This window comes from Ambystoma mexicanum, chromosome 4q (genome assembly GCF_040938575.1).
Source record: "Ambystoma mexicanum isolate Mex_15411 chromosome 4q, UKY_AmexF1_1, whole genome shotgun sequence".
NCBI lineage: Eukaryota > Metazoa > Chordata > Amphibia > Caudata > Ambystomatidae > Ambystoma > Ambystoma mexicanum.
This window is the reverse complement of record NC_090928.1, coordinates 258,321,920-258,349,215: the sequence shown is the minus strand read 5'-3', so window position 1 is coordinate 258,349,215 and position 27,296 is coordinate 258,321,920. Positions and strand designations below refer to the sequence as shown.

At 47.5% G+C, this 27,296-nt stretch overlaps 1 protein-coding gene across 1 annotated transcript in view; it reads right to left on the bottom strand.

The window, feature by feature from the left end:
- Positions 1–27,296, bottom strand: part of SCCPDH (saccharopine dehydrogenase (putative)) — a 496,773-nt gene that overhangs the window by 224,952 nt on the left and 244,525 nt on the right. The window contains exon 5 of the mRNA XM_069607830.1: positions 3,698–3,747. Coding sequence (XP_069463931.1) covers positions 3,698–3,747 — 50 coding nt within the window. The remainder of the gene's footprint in view (positions 1–3,697; positions 3,748–27,296) is intronic.

Genomic DNA, 27,296 nt, shown 5'->3' with positions numbered 1-27,296 from the left:
GGGGAAAGTGTTGGTGGTATTGTCTGGGGTAGTTGACTCAGTCTCCATGCGTGCCACCTGTGTTCCAGTCTATCTGGTGTCACCCGTCCAGGTGCCGTGGGAGTTACCCTCTCGGGTCGGGGATGCCCGTGTCCTTTCCGGTTTAGTCCTTTTTCTGGTTTGGTTTCCAGATTTAGTCTGGTGTTGAAGAGCCAGGTTTTTAGCGATTTCCTGAATTTTAGGTGATCTTCAGTGTTGATTTCTTTTGGGATGTTCCAGGTTTTTGCGGCTAAGTGGTAGAAGGAGGTGCCTCCAAGTTTTTTTCTTAAGGTATGGTTTGAGTTCCAGGCAGATTTTGTTGCTTGATCGGAGGGGTCTCGTTGGTTTGTAGACTAATTTTCTTTTGTAGGAATTCTGCTCCTTGTCTGCTGATTGCCCTGTGCGTTCTGCACATTGTTTTGAAGGTGATGCGATGTTTTACTGGGAGCCAGTGTAGTGTTTTTAGGGCTGGAGTGATGTGGTCTCTTCTGGATAGTTTGAGGAGTAGTCTTGCTGCTGCATTTTGGATCCGTCGCAGTTTCTTCAGGAGGTATTCTGGTATTCCGAGGTTGAGGCTGTTTGCATAGTCGATTTTTGACATGATGAGGGCGACGATAGTGAGTGTTTTGTGCGTAAAGGAGAGGAAAGGTAGAATTCTTCTTGCTGTTTGGAGGCGCGAAAGCCGTAGGGAGGGGCATCCGTTTGGCGCCACAACACAATTGGCCCAGGAAGGGCAGGAAATGGCACCTGGCAAAGGTGCGAAAGGCAACAGGAGGGGGGCGGGAAAAGCCCGGCCAGAGGCCTTCCGAGGCCCAAATCCATCGTGCAGCTCTCGACGGTCGATTCTTTCTCCGGCCGGCGTAGAGTGTGGATCGGTGACTCGACGTTGGGGTGGAGAAATGGGGAAATGTACAATATTTTAACAAAAGTATGGCTAAGGCCAGGGAACTCAGCAGAATGCTTCCGACCAGTATGGCGGAAAAAAACAATCCGAAGGTCCTAGACACGTGAGGGATCATGGGTACAGTGGATGTCACACTAGGGATAGTATTACTGGCACGCCCTGTGTCGACGCCCATTTTCGAGTTTCAAAAAACAAACTAATACTCTGCAGCTTCCACTAGATGTCGGCCTATGCACAGCATGTGATCTAAGCAGATTCCACAAGCCTATACCTATTCCTACCTTTTAACTATAGGCCTATAGCCATAATGGGCGTGGATTCGAAAATGAAAATCTTTGCCGCAATAGTTTGACCATATAGAGGAATGGTGTGCAGCAAATCGAATAATGGATTACAGCCAAATGGGGTTCAGGAGGAATATTGGTACAGACTGTGGCGGTCTATTGCTTAGTTCTCTACAGGGTCTAGCATGGTCGAAGTCTAATTCCCTGGTGTATCAGGCATCGATAGATCTTAGTATGCCATTCGATACTGTTAACAGAAAGCTCTTGCGGAACACATTTGAGTTATTGTATGCCTAGTGGCCTATTGAGAATCTTGCTACACTTAAATTAGAGACTCAAAAATGAGAGTTCGACTAAACTCAGAAGATTTGGTGTCTCGGGTCTTCAACACATATAATGGTTTACATCAGGGGTGTATTTTGGGCCCTACTTTGTATAATCGTTATGTGGCAGATGTGGGCACAGCCTTGGACCACAAATCCTCAGTTTCCCCCAAAATTCGGCCCCTGAAAATCAATTGGGCGGCATACACCGACTACTTTATTATGTTAGATTCAACACCTATTGGTTTGCAAAGATTGATAAATTCTTTTGGCGAGTACATAAATTCAATTAAGCTTTAAATCACTCCGACCAAAACGGTGACACTGAGAATCTGCTAAGGGCGTCAATCAAAATCATTGAAGTATCAATGGTATTGGGGAAAAAGGAGCTATTAAAGATAATATGCAATATTTAGGATATCCAGTCATTGCGAATCATAAAATATTTTTTAGAAATTATTTGAAAGCAAAAGTGGCTGGGATGATAAGTGGATAGGAAGTTTGGAAATTTCTCATTTTCACCATGTCGTGACTACTATAGAGTTTAAAGTAATTGAGAGTGAGGTTTGGAGGGTTGTCTTGTAGAATCTGCCGAAATACATCCCTCTACAGATCATACGATACGAGCTATGCCTTCAGTCTATTGAGAGTATCGTTTTATGGAGAAAAAAAACTGGCTCTGTTAAGAGAATGTTACATTAGTCCAGAGGGGGGTCTGTATAACTTGTTGGAAGACACCGATAAAGTAGGTTTTATGAAGGTTCTACGTGAGGTCTGCCAGACGGCCCTGGAGCAATTAGTATAATCAGTTAATACTCTGAGGTCAAACCCAGTTAAGGTAAAGAAAATAATAAAAAGAGGGTGTACTGGGAAGAGAACAAGTTGGAAGCATTGGGCTTTCAACTTTATGCCCAAGTGGTTTCACCACAAAAGGGCCCGGGAGATATGGAGAACTACCTCTTAAAATATCTGAATAAAAATATAAGGAACAGTATAATGAGGTTTTGTTTCAACGTGATGAAAACAAATTAAATAAATTACATTCGTAATCCGCTGAACAAAAAAAAAAAGGTGGTTGAAGATACTGTAAAATACCAGAGGTGGAAACTTTATTACACGTATTATTGTTATGTCCTGCACTGCATAATATGTGGGTACGTTATTTTGGAATGTATGTAAATTTAGAATGGATACCCCGGAATTAATTTTTGGCTAAATATATTGCACAGGGACTCATGTCCTTAAAGCAAAGGGTACTTTTAAAAAAAAAAAGGGAATGCAATATGGATTAAGATGACCATTGTGGATACAGGAAAGAAGTGTTTTCTTTTTTTTGTGGTCTACTTTTAGATTGTCTACTTATAAGAGATAAATGTGTTATTGTGAATATTTCTTAGCGCTAGTATAACGCATTGACGTTTTATATATTTTACAATACATGGTTATGCTAAGAAAACAATTACAATTGCAAATGAGCAAGTGTATTCTATTGTTTGTGATTTGAACATTTGTGTGTGAATATTGTTGTCAAATTGATAAAACTTAATTATGGAAGGGAAGACTGTCAACATGTTTGTGTAAATATTGTAGATTGACAAAGTGATATCACTTCTTTTTTATGGAAAAGATGATTTTGCAATTTGTATAGGAAGATATCAGTTTTGAAGACTTTTAAAAAAAGATTTTTATAAACAATTCAGGAAAAAAACCACCTCTTACTTTTACATTAAGCCAGCTACATGTGACATAAGGAAATATTATTGTATCAAGCATATGACTAAGGCCATGTAACAAGAAGAACTAGAAAAAGCAGCTTCTCCTTCATGTTAAATTATTCTAATGGTAAATAAGAAAGAGGTATATCTGCTTATAATATTTTTCAATGCCAGAAAAGAGAAACATAAAATTAACATTCTAATGGCAGAGTTCATGCATTGTTTGATGTAGGACTGTAGAGGTAAAGACAGATCAAATATTTTTTCCTGTTTTACTTCCAAGACTTAATTCTGGTCATATACGTGTGCTCTCATTTAACTCTTCCACTGTTCGGGTGTTAATGTAAGCACATTATTTAGCATGCTCTCAATTTCAAGTTGTTCTGGTGGTAAGACATGTACATTCTGCAGAATCTAGATATATATATAGATCAATGCAAAAGTGTCAGTTACCTCTGGTCCAGATTTGAATTTGACGAAACTTTCAACTGCCGTTAGAGTACCTTTGGGAATAAGAATATATATTTTTTTTAATTCAGTAAGGAAACGATTAATTTATTGAGCATTTCTTCTACAAAGCTTTATTCAACCTAAATATTTCCAAAAAGACATGGTAACTTAAAATCGTTCCTAAACTAGAGAGGAACTGAAGGGAACAGAAGGGAAGGTATCCATCTATCTCATGGGCACCTAGTCAGCATACAGCTCCCTGCACCACAACACTTGACAAATTTCAACCCATACTTATTTTCACCAAACTCAATCAGCATACTTTTCACTGCATTTGGATGATTTGGGTACAGCTTAATTTTTAAGACATTGTGTGACAGATTCTGGTTAAACTCCTGATGTTTTCAAGCTGATAATTGTTACTGTAAACATTGTGTTGAAGAGGTCAGGCATTTTCTTACCAAAACATGTTCAAAGCAAACAAGTTAATGCAATAGGTCAGAAGCTTTCCTGCCAGGGATGCATCTGTGATGCACACATTCAAAATAACTGAGTAGGGAAACACTTTTTCGGGCACAAGTGATGAGATGCATTAGCGTGTCTCATCACTTGCGCCAACAAGGATTACTCCTCTATGTACCCACTGCTCAACTCTCAGCTTCCCAAGTGTCAAAATTATCAATATGTGGGAATTGCACAACTGTTACCTCAACTGTTGAAAAGCGGACAATGGCAAGGTAAGGGAGTCTGTGCCACGCCCACCAAATTCATGAAACCTAGCATTGGCATGCATTCACTGTCCTGCCTACCTCATCCTTGGATCCTAAGCAACCACTAACTTAAAACAACTTAGCTGCAACTGAGCTCTAGGGGACAGGATAGAAATATAATTAGTAGCCTGGACGGGTGAGCCAGCCAATCAGGTGACTAGGAGCGCAGGCTTGAACCGCTGGTACAATCCCGTGTTCCAAGCCGCCTAATGGTCGGCTCTCCCCGCTGCCATCTCCCCCTAAGCCCCCCACCCTCAGTCTCAGTTTCCTTTCACTACCTATTTAACTTATCTCAGCAGCGGCACTCCTCCCGCAGGCCATGGAAAGGGAAAAGGGGTTCCGTACGGAGCCCCGCCTTCATTTTCCATGGCGGCCCTCTTGAAAAGGATTTTCCTTCCTACAGCGGGAACACCGCACATGTTTCGCTATAGGAAGGAAAATCCTTTTTTGTTAGCACCCGGGTTACCTCTTTGGCAACCCGGGGTGATAATGGCCTTTCGCTCAGGCCGATAAACTCGGGACTGCCGGGCCATTAATCCCCCGTTCCAGCCCCTGGAAAAAAACTGAACTGAAGCCAACGGGCGCTACCTGTGCTATATATGCCTTTGATGATGACATCCTCGAGACAGACATGTTTTATACGTGTCATTCTCAAGTAGAATTACCCGCAACAAAACAGGTTTGACCGTACTATGCTCTGAAGGAGCGAAAGCTGTAATAGCATGGGAAATTCTACTGAGGGGTCGGCTGGGAAGGCGATGAGGAACACATGGGAGGAACAGCCAGTCGAAAGAACGTTAACAGGGGTAACCTGTTCTTCGAATGGACTGTGTCCTCTCACGTATTTCCTCACATTGCAGTAAGAATTTTGTCAATGGTTTTCATGAACAGAATGGAAGACATCTTTTCCAAAGCTTCCATCCTGTCTTAGGGTTGAATCAAGGCAGTAATACTTAGTGAAAGTGTGTATTGTAGACCACGTAGCTGCCTCACAAATGTTTTTAATAGGAACACCTCTTTGCAGAGCAGATGAAGTAGCCATGAACATAGTGGAATGGGCCCTCATGCTTTCTGGAGGATTCTTGCCTGCCAGCCTGTAGCATTCTGAAATAGCTAGAATAATCCACCTGGATAAGGTCTGCTTTGTTACAGCCTGATCCAGTCTATGACCCGTATAACCTATGAATAGTTGGTCATCCAGACAAAGTTTTGACAACCTTGAAATGTAGAAGCTCAGAGCCCTACGTGGATCGAGCCTGTGTAACCTCCCCTCCTCCTTGCCAGGATGAGACGGAGGATATAAAGTGGATAAGACAATAGTTTGTCCTAAATGAAAGTCTAAAATGACCTTCGGTAGAAATTAAGGCTTAACCCTCCGGGCGACCTTGTCCGTATGAAATACTGTAAATGGTGGTTTAGAAGATAGTGCCTGCAACTCTCTCACTCTACGGGCTGAAGTTAGTGCAACCAACAAGATGGTCTTGAAAGTTAGTAACCTTAAGGGACATGGATGTAGTGGTTCAAATGGTGCACACATAAGAAACTTACACCAGATTGAGGACCCAAACGAGAACCTGAAAGGGAGATGGAGGGAACACAGTGAGTGCCTTAAGAAATTCTATCATCAAAAGGTATCTTAAAATATGAAGTTTCCTCAGACGAGCGCTTGTAGATGTATAGTGCCGCCAAATAACCTATAATAGTCCCAACCTGGAGCCCCAAGTTGGCTAAATAGAGTAGAAAGGATAACACCTCTGGTGTTTTGCATAGCAAAGTGCCGACATTCTTGTCCCTGCACCAGCTGCAGAATTTCTTCCAAAGGTAGGCCTACAAAGACTTTGTTGCTGGCCTTCTGGCCGAAAGCAACATCTCCATTACGCCATCCGGGAGGTCCCAATCCTTGTACCTCAGCCTCTCAGAAACCACGCATGAAGGCTGAGTGTCTTGACCTCTGGATGGAGAAACAGACCCTCCTTTCGCGAGCGAAGGTCATCTCTTTGTGAAAGACTTACTGGAAGGCAGATGGACATTTCTAGAAGGTCCGGGTACCACGTCCTCACGGCCCATTCCGGGGCAATTAGGATCATGTGTCATGTGTTTCCCGAACTTTCTCAACCTCCTGATCACGTGAGGAATGGCAGGGACTGGAGGAAACTCCTACAGGAGTGGAAACTCCCAGTCCACCACAAACGGGTCTCCTAGAGCTCCTCTTGGGGGAAATTCCCTGGAGCAATACAGTCTGAAGAGAGTGGCAGGTGGCGTTGAGATGATCCAGGACTTGTTAGGGAGAACGCGCCCTTATCAGCCAATCGTCCAGGTAGGTGTAGACATGAATCCCCCCCTCACCCGAGACTCGCTGCCACCACCGCCATCAGTTCGGTGAAAACCCTCAGGGTGGAGGTCAGCCCGAATGGCAGAACTCGAAACTGATAATGAGAACCACAAAAGGAAAACCTCAGGTACTTTGTGCCGGAGATGAATTGGCACACGAAAATAAGCATCCTGAAGGTCCAATGACACCATCCAATCCGGAAGTCGAAGGGCCTGAAGGATCTGAGAAAGTGTGGCCATCTGGAACTTGTCCTTCCTGAGGAACTTGTTCAAGTATCTCAGCCTCAGTCCTTCTTTGGGGGGGGGGGGGGGGGTGAGGGGAATTCAGATCAGGAAATATGGAGAATACCATCCTTTGTTCCTCTCCGCTACAATTACCGGCTCTGTAGCACCTTTCTCTAGCAGGGTCAAAATTTCCTTCACAAGAAATGGATCTTGAACCTTCAAAGAATGGCTCCCCGGTGGACGGTTCTGAGATCTCTGAATTTTCGGGAATGTAGTAAACCTGGGCTGTGGTTTCCAATGCCCAAGCATCCAAAGTAATGTCTTGCCATTCTTTCAGATGCTGAGACAGTCTGCCTCCCACTGCGGTGTCGTGACTCAAGACCTTCAAGAGGTTTTGAGGCGGCTGAAGTAGTGGCTGTTGGTAAAGATGCCACTGCTTGAGCGAGCACCTCTCCCTCGACCACCACAAGGGAATCTTCTTTGGTCTCTTGGACCAGTCATTCCTCTCGCTCTTCCAACTTTGGAGTAGTAAAGAAAGAATCTACCCCTCCAAGACAGTCCACTGTGGTGAAAAGGCTGAGGCTCCCTAATAGCAGCACCCAAAATGTGGCTGCCGCCTTGGAGGTCTGCAGCTGCTCAAGGCTTTCGTCAGCCTCGCTGCCAAAAAGATGAGACTCGTCAAAAGGCAGTTAAGGAGTCTGGATTGTGCATCCAGTGCAGAATCCAGACCAGACTGAAGAGACTCTCACATGGCTTCCTTGCCATCCTTAACAATGGCCAAGAAATAGTCTCTTTAGTCCCCTTTGGGAATATGCTCAGCCGCCATAGAAATGCAGTCCCATAGAGTGTATGAAAACTTTGCCAAGAAACATGTGGAGTTGGCTGATTTAAGAGCCATGCTCCCAGCAGAAAATACCCTTCTTGACCAGGCAGCTACCCTTTTATCATCCCTATTCGGTGGGATGATAGGATAAGCAGCCTGTTACGAGGTAGCGGTTGGCCCCTATACCACCAGACTTTCTGGGGTAGGGTGTTTCGATAAGTAGCTAGTGTCACTGCTTGATGGGCGGTATTTCCTTGTCAAGTTCTTATTTACTGCCAGACTTGACTCCGGTGCTTCCCAATTGCTCTTCAGAAGCAAGTAAGTGCCAATGTGAAAAGGGAAGATGTAATCCTTTTTAGGACCTTTATCTAGGGTGTCAGTAAGGTCATCTTGTTCAAAAGGGAGGGCAGGTCTACTCCATCACCCTGGTCATTAACTGCCTGTAAGAGGCATCTGCATCCTCATCTGACTCAGGCTTTCCAAATTCTAATTCCGGTGATGTGTCCACTCCAATGGCTGTCTGCAAATTTCCATATAGATCTTTTAGTCTGGACTCCTCTGAAATTAAACTATCAGGGACATTTGGTGTGCCATACTGCATACCAAAGGGTTCACCATTATCAGATGGCTCATTGTCCTCATAATTAGAGGTCAGAGATTTAAAGAAATCCTTTCTTGGTAAAGGAGTGAAGGTTTTTTCAGGTAAAGGCATCAAAGGCTTTGAAAATTTCGAGGCGATGCCGAAGAGTCATCAATGTCTTTGATGTAGACGTTTGACGGTACTGAAGGCTTCCATGGCTTCTATGTCGCCATTGGCATCGATGGCGCAGGTGGCATCGACGACCTCGACTTGTCTTTCGACTTACGGCTCAAAGGATCCCTCGATTTCTCAATGTGTAGGTGATTTATGGTGCCTCTTATTCGACAATGACGAGTGGTGGGAGCCACTCCTTGACCTGGACCTTTTTGCCTTCTTTCTTCGAGGAGAGTCGCCTCTTGCTTCGTCAGAAAAAGGTTTCTTCAACAAGGTTTTCTTAGGGATTCTACCTATTGCCAATTTTCCCTTATGCTCCTTCAGAGCTTTTCCGGTCATCGACTGACACTTTGAAAATGCTGAGGTCTTGTGCTCCACACCGAGATACTAGAAGCATACTCGATGCGGATCGGTCAGTGACATCTCGGCATCACAGTCTTGACACTTTTTAAACCAGGTCTTTGGGGTAGTCGGTCTCAAAGACAGACATTTATGGATATTTCTTGAGGAAATACTGAAGCACGCCATAGTTCTCAAAGCGTAAGCTTACTCTGTAAAACAGAACTGAAACCAACGGGCCGTGTGTGTGCTATGCCTTCAATTACATCATCCTCGAGACCAAGGGGCATCGAGTCGACTGCATCGATGCACGGCACCCGCTGCCCAAAAGAAAATTCTGAAGCAGCTAGTGTTGGATATTGTATATATCAAAGATGAGGATTACGTGGGAGGGCACAATCCATTTGAAGGGCATTGCAGTAATCCAATGCGTTGTTTATGATGGCCCTGGCAAGGAACTATCTGCTCCGAGAGATGAGTTCCGAAGTGTATGCTATAGAGGATGACGGGGCATGGTCATGGCAAGTCCAGCGTCCAGGTAGACTCTGAGGGTCTTGATGTGCTTTAAGACTGGGATGTTAGTGCCATCAATGGGAAAGGAGGAAAATTCAAGATCCAGGTTTTTGAGCCGGAAGGGGGAGCCCACGATGAGCAGTTTGGTTTTGTCATCATTACGACAAAGATTGTGGGTGGCCCATTCTGTTCTGAATGATGCTATAGATCCAGTTTATGGAGTCAGCATCGTGGGAGTAGTTTCTCGTGATGGGGAGGAGGATCTGGCTGTGTCGTCTGTAAAGGTATAGGGAATGCCGAGGGTGTCTAAGTGGTTTTATAAGGTGGTCAAATAAGGGCTTGGTGTAAGTATTTAGAGGGTGGGAAAAAAGCAGGAACCTTGGGAGACTCGGAAACGAACGGCAATGGGATCTGCTGCAGAGTCCCCGATGAAGACTCTGGATGGGTTTTCGCTCAGGAAGAATTTGATCCAGGCAGAAGAATCGATAAGAGAAATTGTTGAGTTTAGGGCGACAACTGGATTGTGGTACCCCCACAGCAAGTGGTGCTGTTCTAAGAAAAGCTGGATCTGGGAGTATGCTACACGATTCAGTATTATGAGGAGGAAAGGCGTAGTGGTGATGGGGCGGTAGTTGGTAGTGAGGAAGGTGTCAAGTGAGGGTTTTTTGAGAAGTGTGACACAGGCTGCCTTGAGGCAGGTGGGGACAGAGTTGGATGAGAAAGAGGCATTAATGAAGTCAGTAATGGTTGGAGTTAGTGTAGTGGCACATAGCTTAACGATGTGGGCTGGGCAGGTATCCCTTGCAATTGGAGGGTTTGACTATACTAAAAGTTTTGAGAACATCTGCCTGGAAGAATGGAGAGAAGCTGAAAGTGGGGGTGGGGATAGAGTTGTTTGGGAAGTGGGGAAGGCATCAGCGCATTCACAGGGGGAGTTTTAATGGCGAGTTTGGGTTTTTTTGCAGCAATTTTGTCTTTCCATTTAGTTGGCAAGGTCGGTTTGGATAGTGGAGCACCAAGCTTTGTTTGTGCGAAACTGGGAGGTAGTGGGACAGGGTTTTCGATCTCTGAGTATGGAAAAGAGCTCTTTAGAGCTAGAGCTGGGATTGGTAATTCTGGTATTGTAGAAATCTGCTTTAGATGGGACGAGGCCGTTTTTTTAGGTTTTGGCTTCGCTGTTGAAGGCTTCGAGATTGGCTGGGATAAGATGTTTTCTTCATAAATGTTCTAGGCCACTTTTGCATCTGTGAAAGTAGAAAGATCTTCAGAGAACCAGATATTGTCTGGCATACACAGTTTTAGGTATTTTGGGTTTGAGATGGGTGTGTTGGTCCATCGTGCGAGGGCAGCTAGGGCCTGTGGGGAAATGGGAGGCAAGTAGAGTCTGAAGAGTGGGTGCAAGTGTTTCTTTATTGAGCTTGCAAGTGTTGTGTGCCCAGACCGGGGATGGTGGTGTAATAGGGTTGGAGGTAGGGTGGGGATGAGATATGTGGCAATCAATCGGAGAGTGAGGAGACCAGGGTAGTAGGCTGATGGCAGAGATGGAAGGATTAACTGAGGATCCAGTCAAGGAGAAGACCTTTGTTATGGGTGGGGGTAGATACTTGTTGGGTGAAATTCATCTCTGCGAGTGAATTAGTGAGGATGGAGGCGCTAATGTCAGCTGGATCACAGAAGCCAAAGTTGAAGTCACCCAGCAGGATGAACCTAGTGGCAGGTTTGACAAGGGGTGTGAGAAGTAATAGTAAGTCTGACTCAGTGGAGCTCTGTGAGTTGGGTTGTCGATAAAGGAGAAGGAAGTTTGTTTGTGGATCAGTTTGGTGAGCAGTATTTCATAACCTGGTACGGGAGGAGTGGCAATCTGGCAGAACTGCAGGGCTGATTTGGCGATGAAGGCTATACCACCTCAAAGTGGGGTGGGGTAGTCTGCTCCGAAGATGGAGTAGCCAGGTGAAATGGCTATGGAGAGAGGGGGGGCTGCGGCATTGTGGAGCCAAGATTCAGTGACAGCAAAGAGGTTAGATGTTAATCTGTGTTGAGATCGTGTACAAGGATTGCATGTGCGCGATAAGCGAGCATGCATTAATCGAAGAATGTTTGGGAGACGAGATATGGGTGGCACTGGGCGTATTCAAGGGGTGAGTAGGAGAGTTATTGGGGTGAGGGGGAGTGGTGGGTGGGAAGGGGGGATAGAGGGAAGTAGTGCGAGAGAAAAGCCAGAGACGTCTGGTGTTGCGAGTAATCGGTATAAGGCTGCAAGTAGGGTGTAAGACTGTTCCTATGATGCAGGAGTGATGGTTGGCCAATCTTTGTAGTCTGCCGCGTGGGCGGATAAGGCTGGGTGTAGGGGGTTGTTGTGGGTTGAAACGGTTGTGGTGGAGAAGGGTGAAATAGAGGGAAGGAAGAAAGTAAGTAGAGCTGGGAAGCGTCAGAGAGTAGGGAATGTGGTGGCAAGCCGAGGTGATGTGGCTAGGAAGGGTGGGAGGAAGGAAGTACGATTGGGAGGGGTAGGTTGGATATTGTACGGCATGGAGGCCTCATGTTTAGATGGCTTGGAGGGATCGTTATAGTATGGACGGAACCCCTAGTTAGTGGTATAGCCATTTGTGCAAGTATGATAGAGTGGTGGCAAGAAAGGGGTAGGTGGGCAGCGTGGCTTGTCGCCGTTGCTGGTAGCATGGCTCCGTGAGAGCTCCTGCCGAATCCCAGCACCAGCGACATTTCGCCTGTCAAAACTCGGCAAACAGCTCCATGAACTCACGTAAGGAGTAAGGAAGGGACGCGGCATCCATTGTCAGAAAAGCAAGCCTCGGGGCACCCCGGGGTCCTACAGTGATGCATCATCGCAAGGGCCTAGGCCGTTAAGACCTGGAGTGGGAAAAAGGCAGCCGGGAGCAGTGCAGTGTCCTGGAGCTCCGTGACCAGAAGCAGTTGAATGGGGGAGGTGCCGTTCAGACGGAAACGGACAAGGTGTTTGTTCCGATTCCAACTGCCAGCAAATTGTAGCTTGCAGCTGCATTTTCATCCGCAGAACATATGAATCCTCCCTGGGGGCTTCAACAGCTTATTCAGGATAATTAACCCTCGGAGAACTGGGCACCTACCGCTCCACTGCGCCATTCTGTCCTGTGACGCAGCAGTGCTCTCTGCCACGGAAGTTAGCTGGAGAGGCAGATGGATGATCCCTAAAGGCACATCGTTTCTCCGGTGCCCAGCTGCGGGATGAGCGGAATCACCCATGCGATAATGGGCACGGAGATTGTGCGATTGTGCCGCCTCTGCTTGCCTGGTGTCTAACTGGTCTGAGAGTCAGTCTCCCTCCCCTGGGAAACTGGTCCTGGCAGCCTGAGAAATCCCTGCGACACGACAGGTCTCATAGCTCTCCGATTGATTTCCACATATCTCATCCCCACCCTATATAGCGGCTCAGATCACAGAGGCAAGTAGAGAATGGGCCTCTAACTGGCCACCTGGGGTTCCCCCAGGAGGATCGCTCGATGAGGGGGATCTCGCTTCCCTCCCTTACAAAAGAACTACAATTACTGAGGAGGAACGCCATCCGATGCTGCAGTGGAGATCTGTAACGCTCACCTGATTCCCGTAGAGGCGCCGGTCTTGACTGGGCGTATACCGTATCTTCAAAGGTGATGTGTAACACACAGCTGGCTCTTTGGGCTGGACCTCTGTGCACTGTATGTCTGACTCGAAGGGTAAGATGTCTGCAGATAGAAAATATGGGATTAATGAACTGGGTTATTGAATGTCTCTCTTCTTCCCTTTCTCTTCTCCTGTAGAACCCCAAAGGTTAATGCTCTCACCTTAGGTAAGTGAACGCCGTGCTCTCCATCTGCCTCGAGGCAGGGTGCTGTAACCAGTTTCTTCACTAGATAAGAGGAGCAGGCCTCTTGACTTCAGAGGACTGCTGTCCGTCGTTTACTGCGCGAACGGTAAGTTTCGAGTAATTCTAATGTCTTTAAAAGTCTTTAGTAATGATGTCTCTTGTTTTGCAGGGTTCCGGCGATGGCGGATGACGGGCTGAAGTGAGTTGAAGATGGAGCCCGTGTGATGAATAGAAGCGCCTGGAAGCACGTAAGTAAGCGCTTGTTGCCTGCTTCACGATGCGCTCTGTCTTTTTATTTTGCAGGTACAAGTTCGGAGCGGCTGCAGGGTGCCGGAATACCCACTGGGTTAGATGTGGAAAGGAGTAATGGCACGTGAGTATTAAAGTTCCCCAATGTCTTTAAACGCACCTTGTTTTGTCTTTCAGATGCGGGATGCAGCGCCGAAGGCCTCCGGAGCGCGCGAAGAGTAGGTAAGCCTTTGTCTTTCAGATGCCGGAATGCAGCGCGAGGCGTTGGTGACAGCCGATGGACCAGGTAAGTGAAGAGCTGTCACTGAAGACCGTAATGCTAACCTGTTCTTTCTTGTCTTTATAGGTGTTGCTGAAGACTGGATTCAGGATGGTAAGCCTTTTTCCTTAGGCCCAGGATCAGATGCAGAAGACACGATGAGCGTTCTGCTGCTGAGGATGCAGAATAACGCAAAGCAAGATTCATCCATCGGGTGTGGTTTAAATAGCCTCCTGTAGTGCTTAGGTAAACCTTCCACGGCCACGCCCAGGTAAGAAAAGAGTTCCTGATTTCCAGAAGAGTTCCAGTGTTCTGAATCTAGGGAGTGGCTCCTGCCCCACCCAACAGGAAATGTAGTTCCAAACAGAAGAGGATCAGAGGCTCAACTGGCAGGCAAGTAAGCAGCATGGTCTGCTGCAGGTAAGTCCACCCAAGCATTATGAGCCCGGCGCTTCCAGCGCTGGGACTGGGCATATTTATGAGCCTGGTGCCACTGGCGCCAGGACTGGGTCCAAAAGGTCTCAATTGGGACTGGTTGGCACTCGGAAACTGGGTTATGGATCTGCTTCCAAGGGAGTTGGGAAAACCCTGACCTTTTGGAAGCAGAGATCATGACAAGATCACCGTCGAGAATTCGAGTGGCACAGCGATGTGGAGCAGTGAATAGCGAGTAGCGCAAAGCGTTCTGTAAGGACTGCTTTAAAAATCTCATTCCCCTACTCTTCGGTGAGCCACTGACCCAGTCCCTCTTCTGTCCAAATTAGGTGCCCTGTGCTGCACCACAGTGAACACTGCTAAGCAAACAGCCTCAGGGATAGCTGGGAAACATCTGGAGTAATTCCCCTGTGAGTTACAGAGTGGGGCATCGGCCTCTCACATCTCAACTGGTTCTAAAGTATGCCTCTGTTTGCACAAAGAGCACTTCTGGGGGCCTGATTCTTCACAAGCACCATAGGTGGGATTAGCCGGTGGCCCCTGCCTGCAGGCCCTAGCATCCCGGTTTGGCTGGGTGTGGGTTGGTCGGGACCTGTACTGAATTGCAGCTCCATCAAGGAATCCCACAAAAGAGACAGAGGCTGCAAGCCTCGTTGTCACTGGGGGTCCACGGTGAAACTCTGGCACCCCCTCCTGCAGTGAGCCTTGAATAAACACGCAAGGGGGAGTAGCAAAGGGCTCACCTATCAGAGCATTTTGGAGTGATCATGGCAAAAAGTGTGAAAAACTCCAAGCAGCTTGACATTGCCATCCTGATGAACCAATCCAAGTAGAAATGGTGAAAAAGCCGAGCCTCTGTCTAACCCATCCGGCGCCTTGAGCAACGACCCGGCAATGCAGTCAGTGACTAAATCAGATCTCCAAGAATTGCTGGCAGCCATGACAAGGGAATTTCAAAAGGGGACTGAGGAGGTCATGGGTAAGATCTCTACTTTGGACAAACGGGTAGCTGAGGTTGAAAGTAGGACGCCGGATATGGAGAACAGCCTCTGTGAGCAATCGTATGACATCAATAATGGCATGTGCAGGATAGCCTCCCTGGAGTCGAGATGTGAAGCATTGGAAGCTAAACAGGAGGATGCAGAAAAACGTTCGAGGAGAAACATTTGCCTACAGGGTATCCCCTCATTGGTCTCTGGTGCAGAATTAGAGTCCTACACAAAAGACCTTTTCAGATTTATCATTACCCTACAGGATGAGTCCCCGCTTGAAAATCGACAGAGTGCACTGTACCAGGCCTCTACAAAAACTCTCCACTCCTCCAGATGTCCTGGCGAGAATTCACTACTTCAAGGTGAAGGAGGAAATAATGAGGGAATCTAGAAACTAAGCAGATTCAGTTTAGAGGTGCATCCATCCAAGTGTATCAGGACCTAGCGAACGCCACTCTCTTGAAGAGGTAAGCGCTGAAACTCCTCACAGAATGACTGCTAGAAAGGAAAGATCGATGGGGTTTCCCTACCTCATTGATCTTCACATGGGAAGGCACTCAGAAGCAGATTTATACATTAAAAGAAGCAGAAATGTTCATGGGTGCTGGAGGTGAAAGTGGGGAAAATCCACTGGAGGCAACTGGACGAGAGTGCATCAAAGACGCAGAATATAGGGCCCCCCGCTAAAGAGCAATAAGCCCCCGAACTCAAAATGGAAATAAAGACTGCATGGAATAAAGTTGTTGACCATCTGGGCCTCCATTTCGAGGGAGCAGCATTGCCTTGGACAAATGACTGTCAGAAGGAACATAACTAAACTTTAAAGTAGTTCCAGATCCTCAATTGGATAAAACTCTCCCCCCTACTAGAACAGACTTCTCCTGTGCACTGGGGCTTGCTAACTTCCTGAGGGAAACAGACAATTGATGTCTGGCGGCTAGCTGATGCGGGCTCGGCTGACCTCACCTTCTACTCTAATGCCCACAAGGGCGTCTCTAGAATAGACTTGATCCTGATGCCAAGCAGTCCATTCCCCTACCTGGAGAAAGAACAAATCCACACAAGGCTTCTATCAGACCATGCCCCTGTCACAGCGGATCTACGAATACACGGCTCCCCAGTTCCCCCCCAAAAATACTGTATATTCCAAGATTCTACTCTACTAGATACTGTTATTAAAGGTGCATTGGGGGAGACTCAATTTCAAGGAGAACACAACTAGGGAATCCCCAATTGCCATGATTTGGGACGACATGAAACCGGTTATACGGGGTCTACTGATCAGCTCAGTTGCAGGATTACAAACTGGAAGCGGAAGTCACTGAGCTCGAAAAAAGCTACAAAAAGCAACAAATGAGGGAAGGTGAGAGGGAACTCAAAAAAGCCAGGATAGCCCTAGAAACCATTGGCAGATAATTGGCTTTGTTTAAACAGTGCCAAAACCGAACTCCTGCTGATAGGCTCCCCCTTCACTTTAAACAAACTTGCCAAAGAATCACACATTCACTTTTGGAAACATCCCTATCACAGTATCACAAACGATCGAAACACTAGGCGTGTACCTCGAACCAAGCCTGACCATGGACAGGCAGGTCAACGCCATCGCTTCCTCTGCAGCCTATCACTCTAAATTGATCAACGCTCTGTTCCTGACCCAACAGCACTGTATCACCATAGCTAGAGCCCTCATCTGCTCTATATAGGACTACTGCAATGCTCTCTTCATTGGCACATCCCAAAAGAACTTGGCCAAACTTCAGATAGCACAGAATAACGCCTTAAGGGCAGCCACCGGCCTATCACACAGGGAACACATCTCCACGATCAGAAGACCGGCACATTGGCTACCCATCAAGGAAAGGGTTGTCTTCAAAACACTAGCCCTAACCCACAAATGTATTCACAGCCTAGCCCCCAGATACCTTACACAAAGGATCACCAGACAAACAGCCTCCAGACCTGCCAGATCTGTCTATGCCAACCGCATCTCAGTACCTCACTCACGCCGAGTGCGTGCTGGAGGATCTAGCTTCCCAACTATGACTGCCACTTTCCGGAACAAACTCCCATGCCAGATTAGATCTATCAAGATCCATGCCGCCTTCCGCATGGCCCTAAAAACAAGGCTTTTTGTCTAAAGAGTCTATCCTCATGTACAATGTCTCTACTTTTGCTATAACCTGAACTCGACATACTCTGTATTGTAGAACATTGTACTCAGTAACTTAACTGTATAAGTAACTATGTTAAGCTTCACACCTTGGGCCGCTTACTGTAACCCACAAGCAAGCCTCATTTAAGTCTACTTATAGCGCCTTGTTGCCTGGAGGGCTGTAGTGCGCTTTACAAATCCAAAAAATAAATAAGATATCAGCCAGGGCCCTGGCATATATAAAGCAATTCTATTATATTTATGGGAAAAAAGCAAATTGCGTCCTGGCATACAAACTAAAAAAGATCCATAACCGAAATAATATTCTAAAATTAAAGGGGGATGATGGTAAGAGGAGATTCACTGAACTGGAGAAAATGGAAATTATGACTGAGCACCACAGGGAAATCATGGTTGAAGCCCCTATTATTCCCGAAATCCAAGGGCAGTACTTGCATCACAGTATTAACGCTCCCCCACAGGCCCTATTGGACACTTTAGAAAGACAGATTTCAAGAGGAAATTAGAGAGGCAATTAAGTCCCTGAAAAACTCAGTCCGGGGCCCTGACGGGCTCACTGCCAAATTCTATAAAACATATTCATATATCCTAGCTCCTCACCTCGCAGCCCTATTTAACTCATTCCTTACTACAAAAACTATCACCCCATTGATGGCAGAATCACTAGCCATTCTCACCCCTAAACCAGGCAAAGACCCAGCGCTTTGCTCCTCCTATAGGCCGATCACATTGATGAACAATGATAGATTTTGGCTGCTAGGTTGAGCAGGGTCCTCCCAAAATTAATAAGGATGGATCAGACAGCCTTTATCCCTGGCAGAAGTACCCACGATAACATTAGGTGCACAACTGACCTAATAGAATCCACCACCAGAAGGGGGAGAAATTGGCTGTTATTTCATTAGATGCCCACAAAGCATTTGATCTCCTAGATTGGGGATATATTAGAGGAATGGTATCTCACTTTCGGTTTGGCCCTAACTTTGTAGCCTGGGTGATGTCCAATTATCAGTACCACTCCACGCAATTAAGAATTAAGGGGGTAAGATCAGATAAGATTCCTATAACCAGAGGCAACCAACAGGGATGCCCACTATCCCTGCTCATCTTCGCCCCGTCAATGGAACCATTTGCCTGTAGGCTCGTCAGAATGTTAATATCAAGGGCCTTACGATAGGGAAGAAGGAATATAAAACAGCCATGTATGACTATGTCCTCCTTACAATCACGCAAACAGATAAGTCGATGGTGGCTCTGGGGGAAGAGATTGCAGCCTTTGGGAAGGTTTCTTGTTTCAAGGTGAACTATGCCAAGATGGCAGTGCTTGCAGTCAACATATTGCGTAAACAAAGGGAAACTCTTGCCCCAGACATCCCCATTCCTTGGGCAGACTCTTGTATTGGATACCTGGGGGTACAAATTCTCAAGAAAACTAAGCAGATCTACCAACACAACTTCCCACCACTATTCACGGAGCTACAGAAAGACCTAGAGCAATGAGAAAACAGGAAATCTCGTGGCTAGGAAGAATAACTGCGGTGAAAATTAACATTGTCCCTAGGGTTATCTATCACTGTGCTGCCCTCCCAATAAACATCCTGGAAGGGGACCTAGTGAGATTACAGAAAAGTATGATGTAATTTGTTGGGGCGAGGAAGCAACCGCATATAGCCAAACATATTATGCTCCGTTCCAGGGTCTTGGGAGGCACTGGGGGTCCCGGATGTGACCAGATACTGTCTAACTACTCTGCTCTCACGCATTTTTCTGGGAAACCTCTGTTGACCAACCTTGCTGGAAGCCGACTGAGGAAGCATGATGCCCGGGTCCTCTTTCCTCCCTCCCACACATTGCTTACACTCAGACCCAGCCAGACTCAGGACCTCTGTCAGCCACGAAAAATACTGTACTAAACTAAAAACTAGCATCGTGCAAGTGGATTTGTAGGGGTACGATTGGTCCCCTTACAACGAGAGTAACCCAGACTTCACCCCAGGTATCCCCCAAAACAGTTTTGCGGCCTTGAGGTTGGGCGGCCTGAAGAAAATAGGCGATTTCTTGCATAATGGCATTCCTCTCACTTTCGGATTGTAAAATGAAATTCAAGGTCCCAGAGTCTGAGCTTTACCATTACACTCAATTGAGACACTGGATATCACAAAGAGATTAAGGAAAAAGGTGGGAGGTAACTAACCGCACTGGAAAGAACCTAGACTACATTGGCTCCCAGGGGTAAAATCTCTGCACTATATCGATTGTTGGACAAAACTGATCCTTCTAGGAAGGAGAAATATATGCTCAGCTGGGAAAAAGACCTTGGGCGCACACTAGAAAAAGAAGATTGGGGCAGAATATGGCAAAGATTACATAGCAGTACCAAATGTATCACAGAGAAGGGGGATACAAAGTATGCTGGTGTTTCTATGTGACACCCGAATTACTAAAAAGCAACCCTGCGATACCCCCTGGCTGTTGGAGGGGGTGTGCAGACACCGATACCCTGTTCCACTTGCTATGGTCCTGCCCAAAAGCTAAAACCCTTCTGGTGGGTAGTGTTGGAGCATAGTTAACTGATCACCGGTCTGGAAATCCAGACACCGAGGCATAGTTTTACGAGGGGACACCAAGGAGGGCGCAATTCCATTAACAGGTCATATTGCTAAATTGATCACACACACACCTCCTCACTGTGGCAAAAATGTCCATAGCCCGCTTGTGGAAGCATCCCGAAGGCTTGTCATTGCCTATTTGGTGTACAAAATTTTGTGACATTGTGGTGTCGGAGAAAATCACTGACATACCGCTGGGGGAAAAAAAAAAAAAAAAAAAAAAATCAAGCTTTCAGAACACTTGGGCTCCCTTTATGGAATACGCGGAGAAGTACCCAGGTCTGACCCGCCGCCCTCCTATGACACACTGGCTTACATAAGCCATAAAGCTGGGAGCTCCAACAGAGTCACACAGAATCTCTCACAATCGCAGAAGGTGAGCTTGATGGGGTAGTTTGTGTTCCTGGAAGAACTGTACTTGATCCCTTATAATAGTAATACTTTGTGATGAAACACTCTTATGTGATGTTGATGTGTTTGTATGTCCTCCTGTAAACTCCTAATAACTTTTTTTTTAACAAAATAAGGTTAGGTGGTGGGGAGGGGGGGACTAGACACTAGATTGGTAAAGTGATTGGTGCACAGACTGCGTCTTGCGGAGACATTGACCTGCTTACCTGGAGTGCTGTGTTGCAGCATGTGGAGGTCAGGCTGCTGGTGAGCGAGGTCCAGAGGAGGGTAGATATTAGGTGGGGGGGTTCAAAATGATTTGTAAGGGGGAACTAGGATAGTATCGGGTGGGCTTCGTATAAGATGGGTGGAGGGAGAGGTAGGCTGGATGGCTGCATAAGCCGTAGACATCGACAGGCCTAGACACACAATGTCCTTAAAGGTGGGCCTTGCAGGAGGGTGAATCGACATGCTCTAACAAATAGTGCCTTTGCCCCAATCTGCGGATTTGGAAGTGGGAATTGGAGTGCATTGTAGTGATACATTAAACCTGGTGGTGTTCTCCAGGAGCAAAAGCGGCCATGTGAAACGAAACTCTAAGTTAAATGTTTTGTTAGCATAGCCTATCAATCGTTTTCAATAACATTTACAGTTTTATAATTGTGTGAATGATTGCTGACTATGTGGGTTTCAGTACAGTCTTGCCAAGCCAGGCACTGCATTGTTGACAGGCTTTGTCAGTTATAAATAAGAAGAACAAGTTCCTTACCAACTGGTAACGTTCTTTCGATTGGATGTTCCTCCAAAATATTCTGCATCTTTGACATGTAATGTCCATAGCTGTGCACTTCAAAAACCTTTTCAGCAGAGGGCGTCCTGGGTCGATGTCCCTCAAAAGCCTCTGTCAAGGGCAGCAACGTCAGCGGATGTTATAAATAGGATGGACGCGCCCATTGCCTCAGTTTATGTTTTTTCCCCCATAACGTGTGGCGCCAATCCAATGCCTGCTTGACTGCACATAACCTTGCGGAAACATAAGCTGCAATCTCCTAGGAAATTCTCCAGAGGGGCAGGCTCGGAGGGAGATGTGGAATATGTTGGAGGAACATCCAATCGAAAGAACGTTACCAGTTGGTAAGTAACTTGCTCTTCGAATGGATTGTGTCCTCCAACGTATTCCACATCTTTTGACAGACTCCCAAAGCAGTACCAGAAAAATGGAGGAGGGAAAAGAATTTAGAATAGCCAATCAGACGGCAGAATAGAGAACCGCCTTACCAAAAGCCATAGCTTGGCCATGGATCGTATCCAGGGAGTAAGGTTTAACAAAGGTGTGGATAGAAGCCCATGTGGCTGAATCACAAATGTTCCTAATAGGAACTCCCCGTTGGAGGGCGGTGGAAGTAGCCACACCCCTAGTGGAATGAGCTCTCAACCCTTCAGCAGGGTCCTTACCCGCCAACCTGTAACACTTCGTAATGGTGAGGATAATCCACCTGGACAAGGTCTTTTTGGTAACAGCCTGACCCAATCGGTGTCCAGCATATCCCACAAAGAGTTGATCGTCCATTCTGACCCTGGACATCCTAGAAATATAAAAGCTCAGGGCTCTCCTAGGATCCAACCTATGGAGTCGCGCCTCTTCCTTACCAGGATGAGGAGGATAGAAAGAAGGAAGAACCACTTTCTGGCTCAAATGAAATTCAGAAATTACCTTAGGTAGAAAGGAAGGACGTGCCCGTAGTACAAGCCTGTCCTTGTGGAACACAGTAAAGGGCGGCTTAGATGAAAGTGCCTGCAATTCACTCACTCTGCGAGCGTCAGTGACCGCAACCAAGAACACAGGCTTGAAGGACAATGCTCTCAAAGGACAAGAGTGCAAGGGTTCAAATGGAGCACCCATTAGATATTTCAAAACCAAATTCAAATCCCAAACTGGCACCTGGAAAGGGGACGGCGGGAACACAGTCAGTCCTTTAAGGAATTGAGAAACCAAAAGGAATCTTAAAGTAAGAGCATTCTTCAGACGCGCGCTTAAATATAGCGCCGCCAGGTAACCCTTAATGGTACCTACTTGAAGGCCCCTGTGGGCCAAAGAAAGTAAGAAAGACAAAAACCATAGGAATGGAACACTGAAAGGGATCAACGTTTTGTCCTCTGCACTAGTCGCAAAACTTGCGCCAACAGCAACTGTACAGGGATTTTGTTGCTGGCCTCATGGCCGAAAGCAACACCTCCATCACATCATCCGGAAGGCCCCAATCCTTATACCTCAACCTTTGAGACACCAAGTGTGAAGATTGAGAGTTCTGACCTCTGGATGGAGAACCTGACCGCCCTCTCTCGTGCAGATCCTCTTGGGAGGGATGACAGCAAGGAGGGCAGATGGACATTTCTAGAAGGTCCGGGTACCACGCTCTCCTGGCCCAATCAGGAGCAATGAGGATCATGTGGGAACCAAACCTCTGTAACCTCTGCAACACTTGAGAAATGAAGGGGACTGGGGGAAACACATTCAGCAGTCGGAATGACCAATCCACTACGAATGTGTCTTCTAAGGCTCCTCTCAGAGAAATTTCCCTTGAGCAGAATATCTCGCACTTCCTGTTGGCACTGATGGCGAAGAGATCCACTTGTGGGGTTCCCCAAAGGGCGAAGATCTCCAGAAGGACTTCCCGAGCCAACTCCCACTCGTGAGAGACCGTGCTCTGCCTGCTCAGAGCGTCCGCCGCCGCATTTTTGTCTCCGGCCAGATGAACTGCCAAGATCAAAACTCCCTGCTGGCCCAGAACCAGAGCTGCGTTGCCTCTCTGCACAACGGGAGTGACCCTGCGCCCCCCCCCCTTGTTTTGTTGAGGTAATGCATGGCCACTGCGTTGTCTGTCATGATCAGGACACTCTTCCCCCGCACAGACGGCAGAAAAGCCTTCAGGGCCAGCCTGATGGCCCTCCGCTCTAACAGATTGATGTGGAGTTTGGACTCCGACGGAGACCAACGACCACTGGCAGTCAGGTCGTTGGCATGCGCACCCCATCCTGTGAGGGAAGCATCCATCACTACCGTCACTTCCGCACCTAAGGCCATGGTTGCCAAAACAGTTCCCTCTTCATCAGGTGCCCTTTGTTTGCCAACCACAGAAGATCCTGGGAGACCGAGATTGGAATCTGAACGGGATCCGAAATCTTGCCTGAGAACTGCGACCACTGTATCTTGAGGACCCATTGCAGGGATCTCATCCTCAGGCTGGCATCTGGCACCAGACAAATGCAGGATGCCATGAGGCCGAGCAACCTTAAGAATTCGAAAGCCGGGAGACTCTGGGCATGTTGAAACTTGTCCACCATCTGCACAATGTGATGAGCCCTTACCTTGGGAGGCGAGCACTTCCCCAAGGACGTGACCAACACAACCCCAATGTATTGGAGCTGTTAAGGTTTCAGATGCGACTTCTTGAAATTGAGGGAGAAGCCCAGCCTGTGGAGGGAGCTGCAGGTGAGACCCAGATGATCCAATGCTTGCTCTAGAGAACGTGCACGGATCAGCTAGTCGTCCAGGTAGGGGTAGACGTAACCCCTCCCTCCCTCGCCTGCAATACGCTGCCACCACCACCACCACGAGCTTGGTGAAGACCCTCGGGCGGAGGTCAATCCGAAGAGCAGGACCCGAAACAAAGTGCGAGTCGCCAGCCGCAAACCTCAGGTACTTCCTGTGCTTTGGATGAATCGGCACATGAAAGTAAGTATCCTGTAGAACCAGAGACACCAACCAATCTTGAAGTTGAAGGGCCTGGAGGACTTGAGAAAGAGTGACCATCGTGAACTTGTTCTTCCTGAGAAGTTTGTTTAACCAATGCAAGTCCAGGATGTGTCACAATCATCTGTCTTTCTTTGGGATAAAAAAAATAAGGTGAACACCATCTCTTGTTACTCTCCGCTACAGGCCCCAGATCTATATTACCTTTCTCTAGCAGGGTCAGGATTTCCTGCACAAGGAGTAGATCTGGAAGCTTCAAAGAGATTGCCCAGTGGATTGTCATGATGCCGCTTTAGGAAGGGAAGACAGTAGCCGTGGGCAATGGTATTCAGAACCCACGCATCTGAAGTAATGGCTCACCACTCTGAGATGTTGAGATAGTGTGCCTCCAACCAGCGAACCATGGGACTTGGCCTCATGACTGTTTTGGAGCAGCTCCGGCAGTGCCTGAAGGCAAAGAGGCAGCTGCCCGAGCGGCCTTGGCACCTCTATTCTCCCCGACCATCACGGGTACTTTTTTTCTCTCGCTTACCCCTTTCACTGGCGGCCCCTCTCGTTCTACCAAAGGAGGAGGAGTAACGAAAAGAACCTCCCCTCCACTGCTGTCCCCTAGGACAAAAAGGCGGCGGTTGACGCACAACTGCTCTTAAGGATTTTGCTGCAGCTTTCGAGGTCTGCAACCTCTCAAGGCTCTCGTCAGCCTTGTTGCCAAACAAATGTACGCCATCGAAGGGCATGTTCAAAAGACGGACTTGCACATCTGGGGCAAAACCAGACTTCCGCAACCACGCAAATCTGTGTACAACGGTGCTCGCAGCCAGGGAACGGCTAACGCTGTCGGCCGTATCCAAACCCGACTGAAGGTATTCACACATGACGTCCTTGCCATCTTGCACGAGAGCAAGGAACACATCCCCTTCTTCCACCTCAGAAATATGCTCAGCCGCTAGAGAAACACAGTTCCACAGAGTGTGTGAAAACATTGCTAAGGCACAAGTGGAGTTGGCTGGTTTCAATGCCATGCTCCCCGCAGAAAATACATTGCGAGCCCAACCGTCGAAGAGTTTGTCGTCCCTATCCGGAGGGATGGTAGGGTATGCCACCTGCCTCGAGGTGGCCGTAGCAGCCTGAACCACCAAACTCTCCGAAGTGGGGTGAGTGGCTAAGTAGCTGGGGTCACTAACAGAAGGGCGGTACTTCTTTGTCAATGATTTGTTAACAGCCAGAAGAGATTCTGGTGACTGTCAAGCAGCCGCCACCCTTTTCTGTAAAGTGAGATGAAAAGGTAACACCGGGTCAGAGGACGGACCTTGATCTATAAAGTCTGCTAGATCATCTTGTACAAAATCTTCAGGAGGACTGGACCAGTCCAGATACTTTGTGACCCTAGCCGTGAGCCACCTGTTTGACGACTCAGCATTAGCCCCAGGCCTGCCAAATTCCACTTCCGCAGAAGTGTCCAACCCACTGGCATCATGAAGGGTTTGCCTCAACTCCTCCAATTGACTGTCTCCAGAAAAGACAGGAGCCACATCATGCTCAACAGGGTCCTCAAAGTCAGACCTTTCCTCTTCCTCATATAGGTCGTCCAGAGCGAGGTGAAAACCTTGCCTGGGGACAGAGGAGAGCCTGGAGTCCACCACTGGCTTCACAGACTTAGCAGTAGCCTTCCTTGGAGGATCCACCGTATCAGAGAACTCCAGATGTAAATTTTGGGCAAAAATCCATGAAGGCGTCGAAGGCTTCGACGCCAAGGCGTAGACAACTTTGGCGTCGAGGGCGCCAAAGGCTTTGGCATCGACAGTGGTGCAGACGGCGCCGATGGCTGTAACGCTCACCTGATTCCCGCAGAGGCGCCGGTCTTGACTGGGTGAATGCCGTATCTTCAAAGGTGATGTGTAACACACGGTTGGCTCTTTGGGCTGGACCTCTGTGCACTGTATGTCTGACTCGAAGAGTAAGATGTCTGCAGATAGAAAATATGGGATTAATGAACTGGGGTTATTGGGTGCCTCTCTCCTCTTCCCTTTCTCTTCTCCTGTAGAACCCCAAAGGTTAACGCCCTCACCTTAGGTAAGTGAACGCCAAGCTCTCCATCTGCCTCGGGGCAGGGTGCCGTGACCAGTTTCTTCACTGGATAAGGGTGCAGGCCTCTTGACCTCAGAGGACTGCTGTCCGTCGTTAACTGCACGAACGGTACGTTCTGGGCACTTCAAATGTCTTAAAAGTCTTTTGTAATGATATCTCTTGTTTTGCAGGGTTCCGGCGATGGCGGATGGCGGGCTGATGAGAGTTGAGGATCGAACCCGCGTGAGGAATAGAAGCGCCTGGAAGCACGTAAGTAAGCGCTTGTAGCCTGCTTCACGATGCGCACTAACTGTTCCTTTTATCTTGCAGGTACAAGTTCGGAGCTTTAGAGAAGCTGAAGGGGGCTGGAATACCCACTGGATTCGGCGTGGGAAGGAGTAATGGCACGTGAGTAATAAAGTTGCCCAATGTCTTTAAACGCACCTTCTTTTGTCTTTCAGATGCGGGATGCAACGCCGAAAGCCTCCGGAGCGTGCGAAGAGCTGGTAAGCCTTTGTCTTTCAGATGCCGGAATGCAGTGCGAAAACCTCCGGAGCATGCGAAGAGTAGGTAAGCCTTTGTCTTTCAGATGCCGGAATGCAGCGCGAGGCGTTGGTGACAGCCGATGGACCAGGTAAGAGATGCGCTGCCACTGAAGAGCGTAGTGCTAACCTGTTCTTTCTTTATCTTTACAGGTGCTGCTGAAGACTGGATTCCAGGATGGTAAGCCTTTGTTCCCTTAGGCCCAGGATCAGAAGCAGAAGACACGATGAGCGTTCTGCTGCAGAGAATGCAGAATAACGCAAAGCAAGATTCATCCATCGAGTGTGGTTTAAATAGCCTCCTGTAGTGCTTAGTTGTCTCCTTCCACAGCCACGCCTAGGTAAGAAAAGAGTTCCTGCTTTCCAGAAGAGTTCCAGTGTTCTGAACCTAGGGAGTGGCTCCTGCCCCACCCAACAGGAAAAGTAGTCCCAAACAGAAGAGGATCAGGGGTTCAACTGGCAGGTAAGTAAGCAGCATGGTCTGCTGCAGGTAAGTCCACCCAAGCATTATGCGCCCGGCGCTTCCAGTGCTGGGA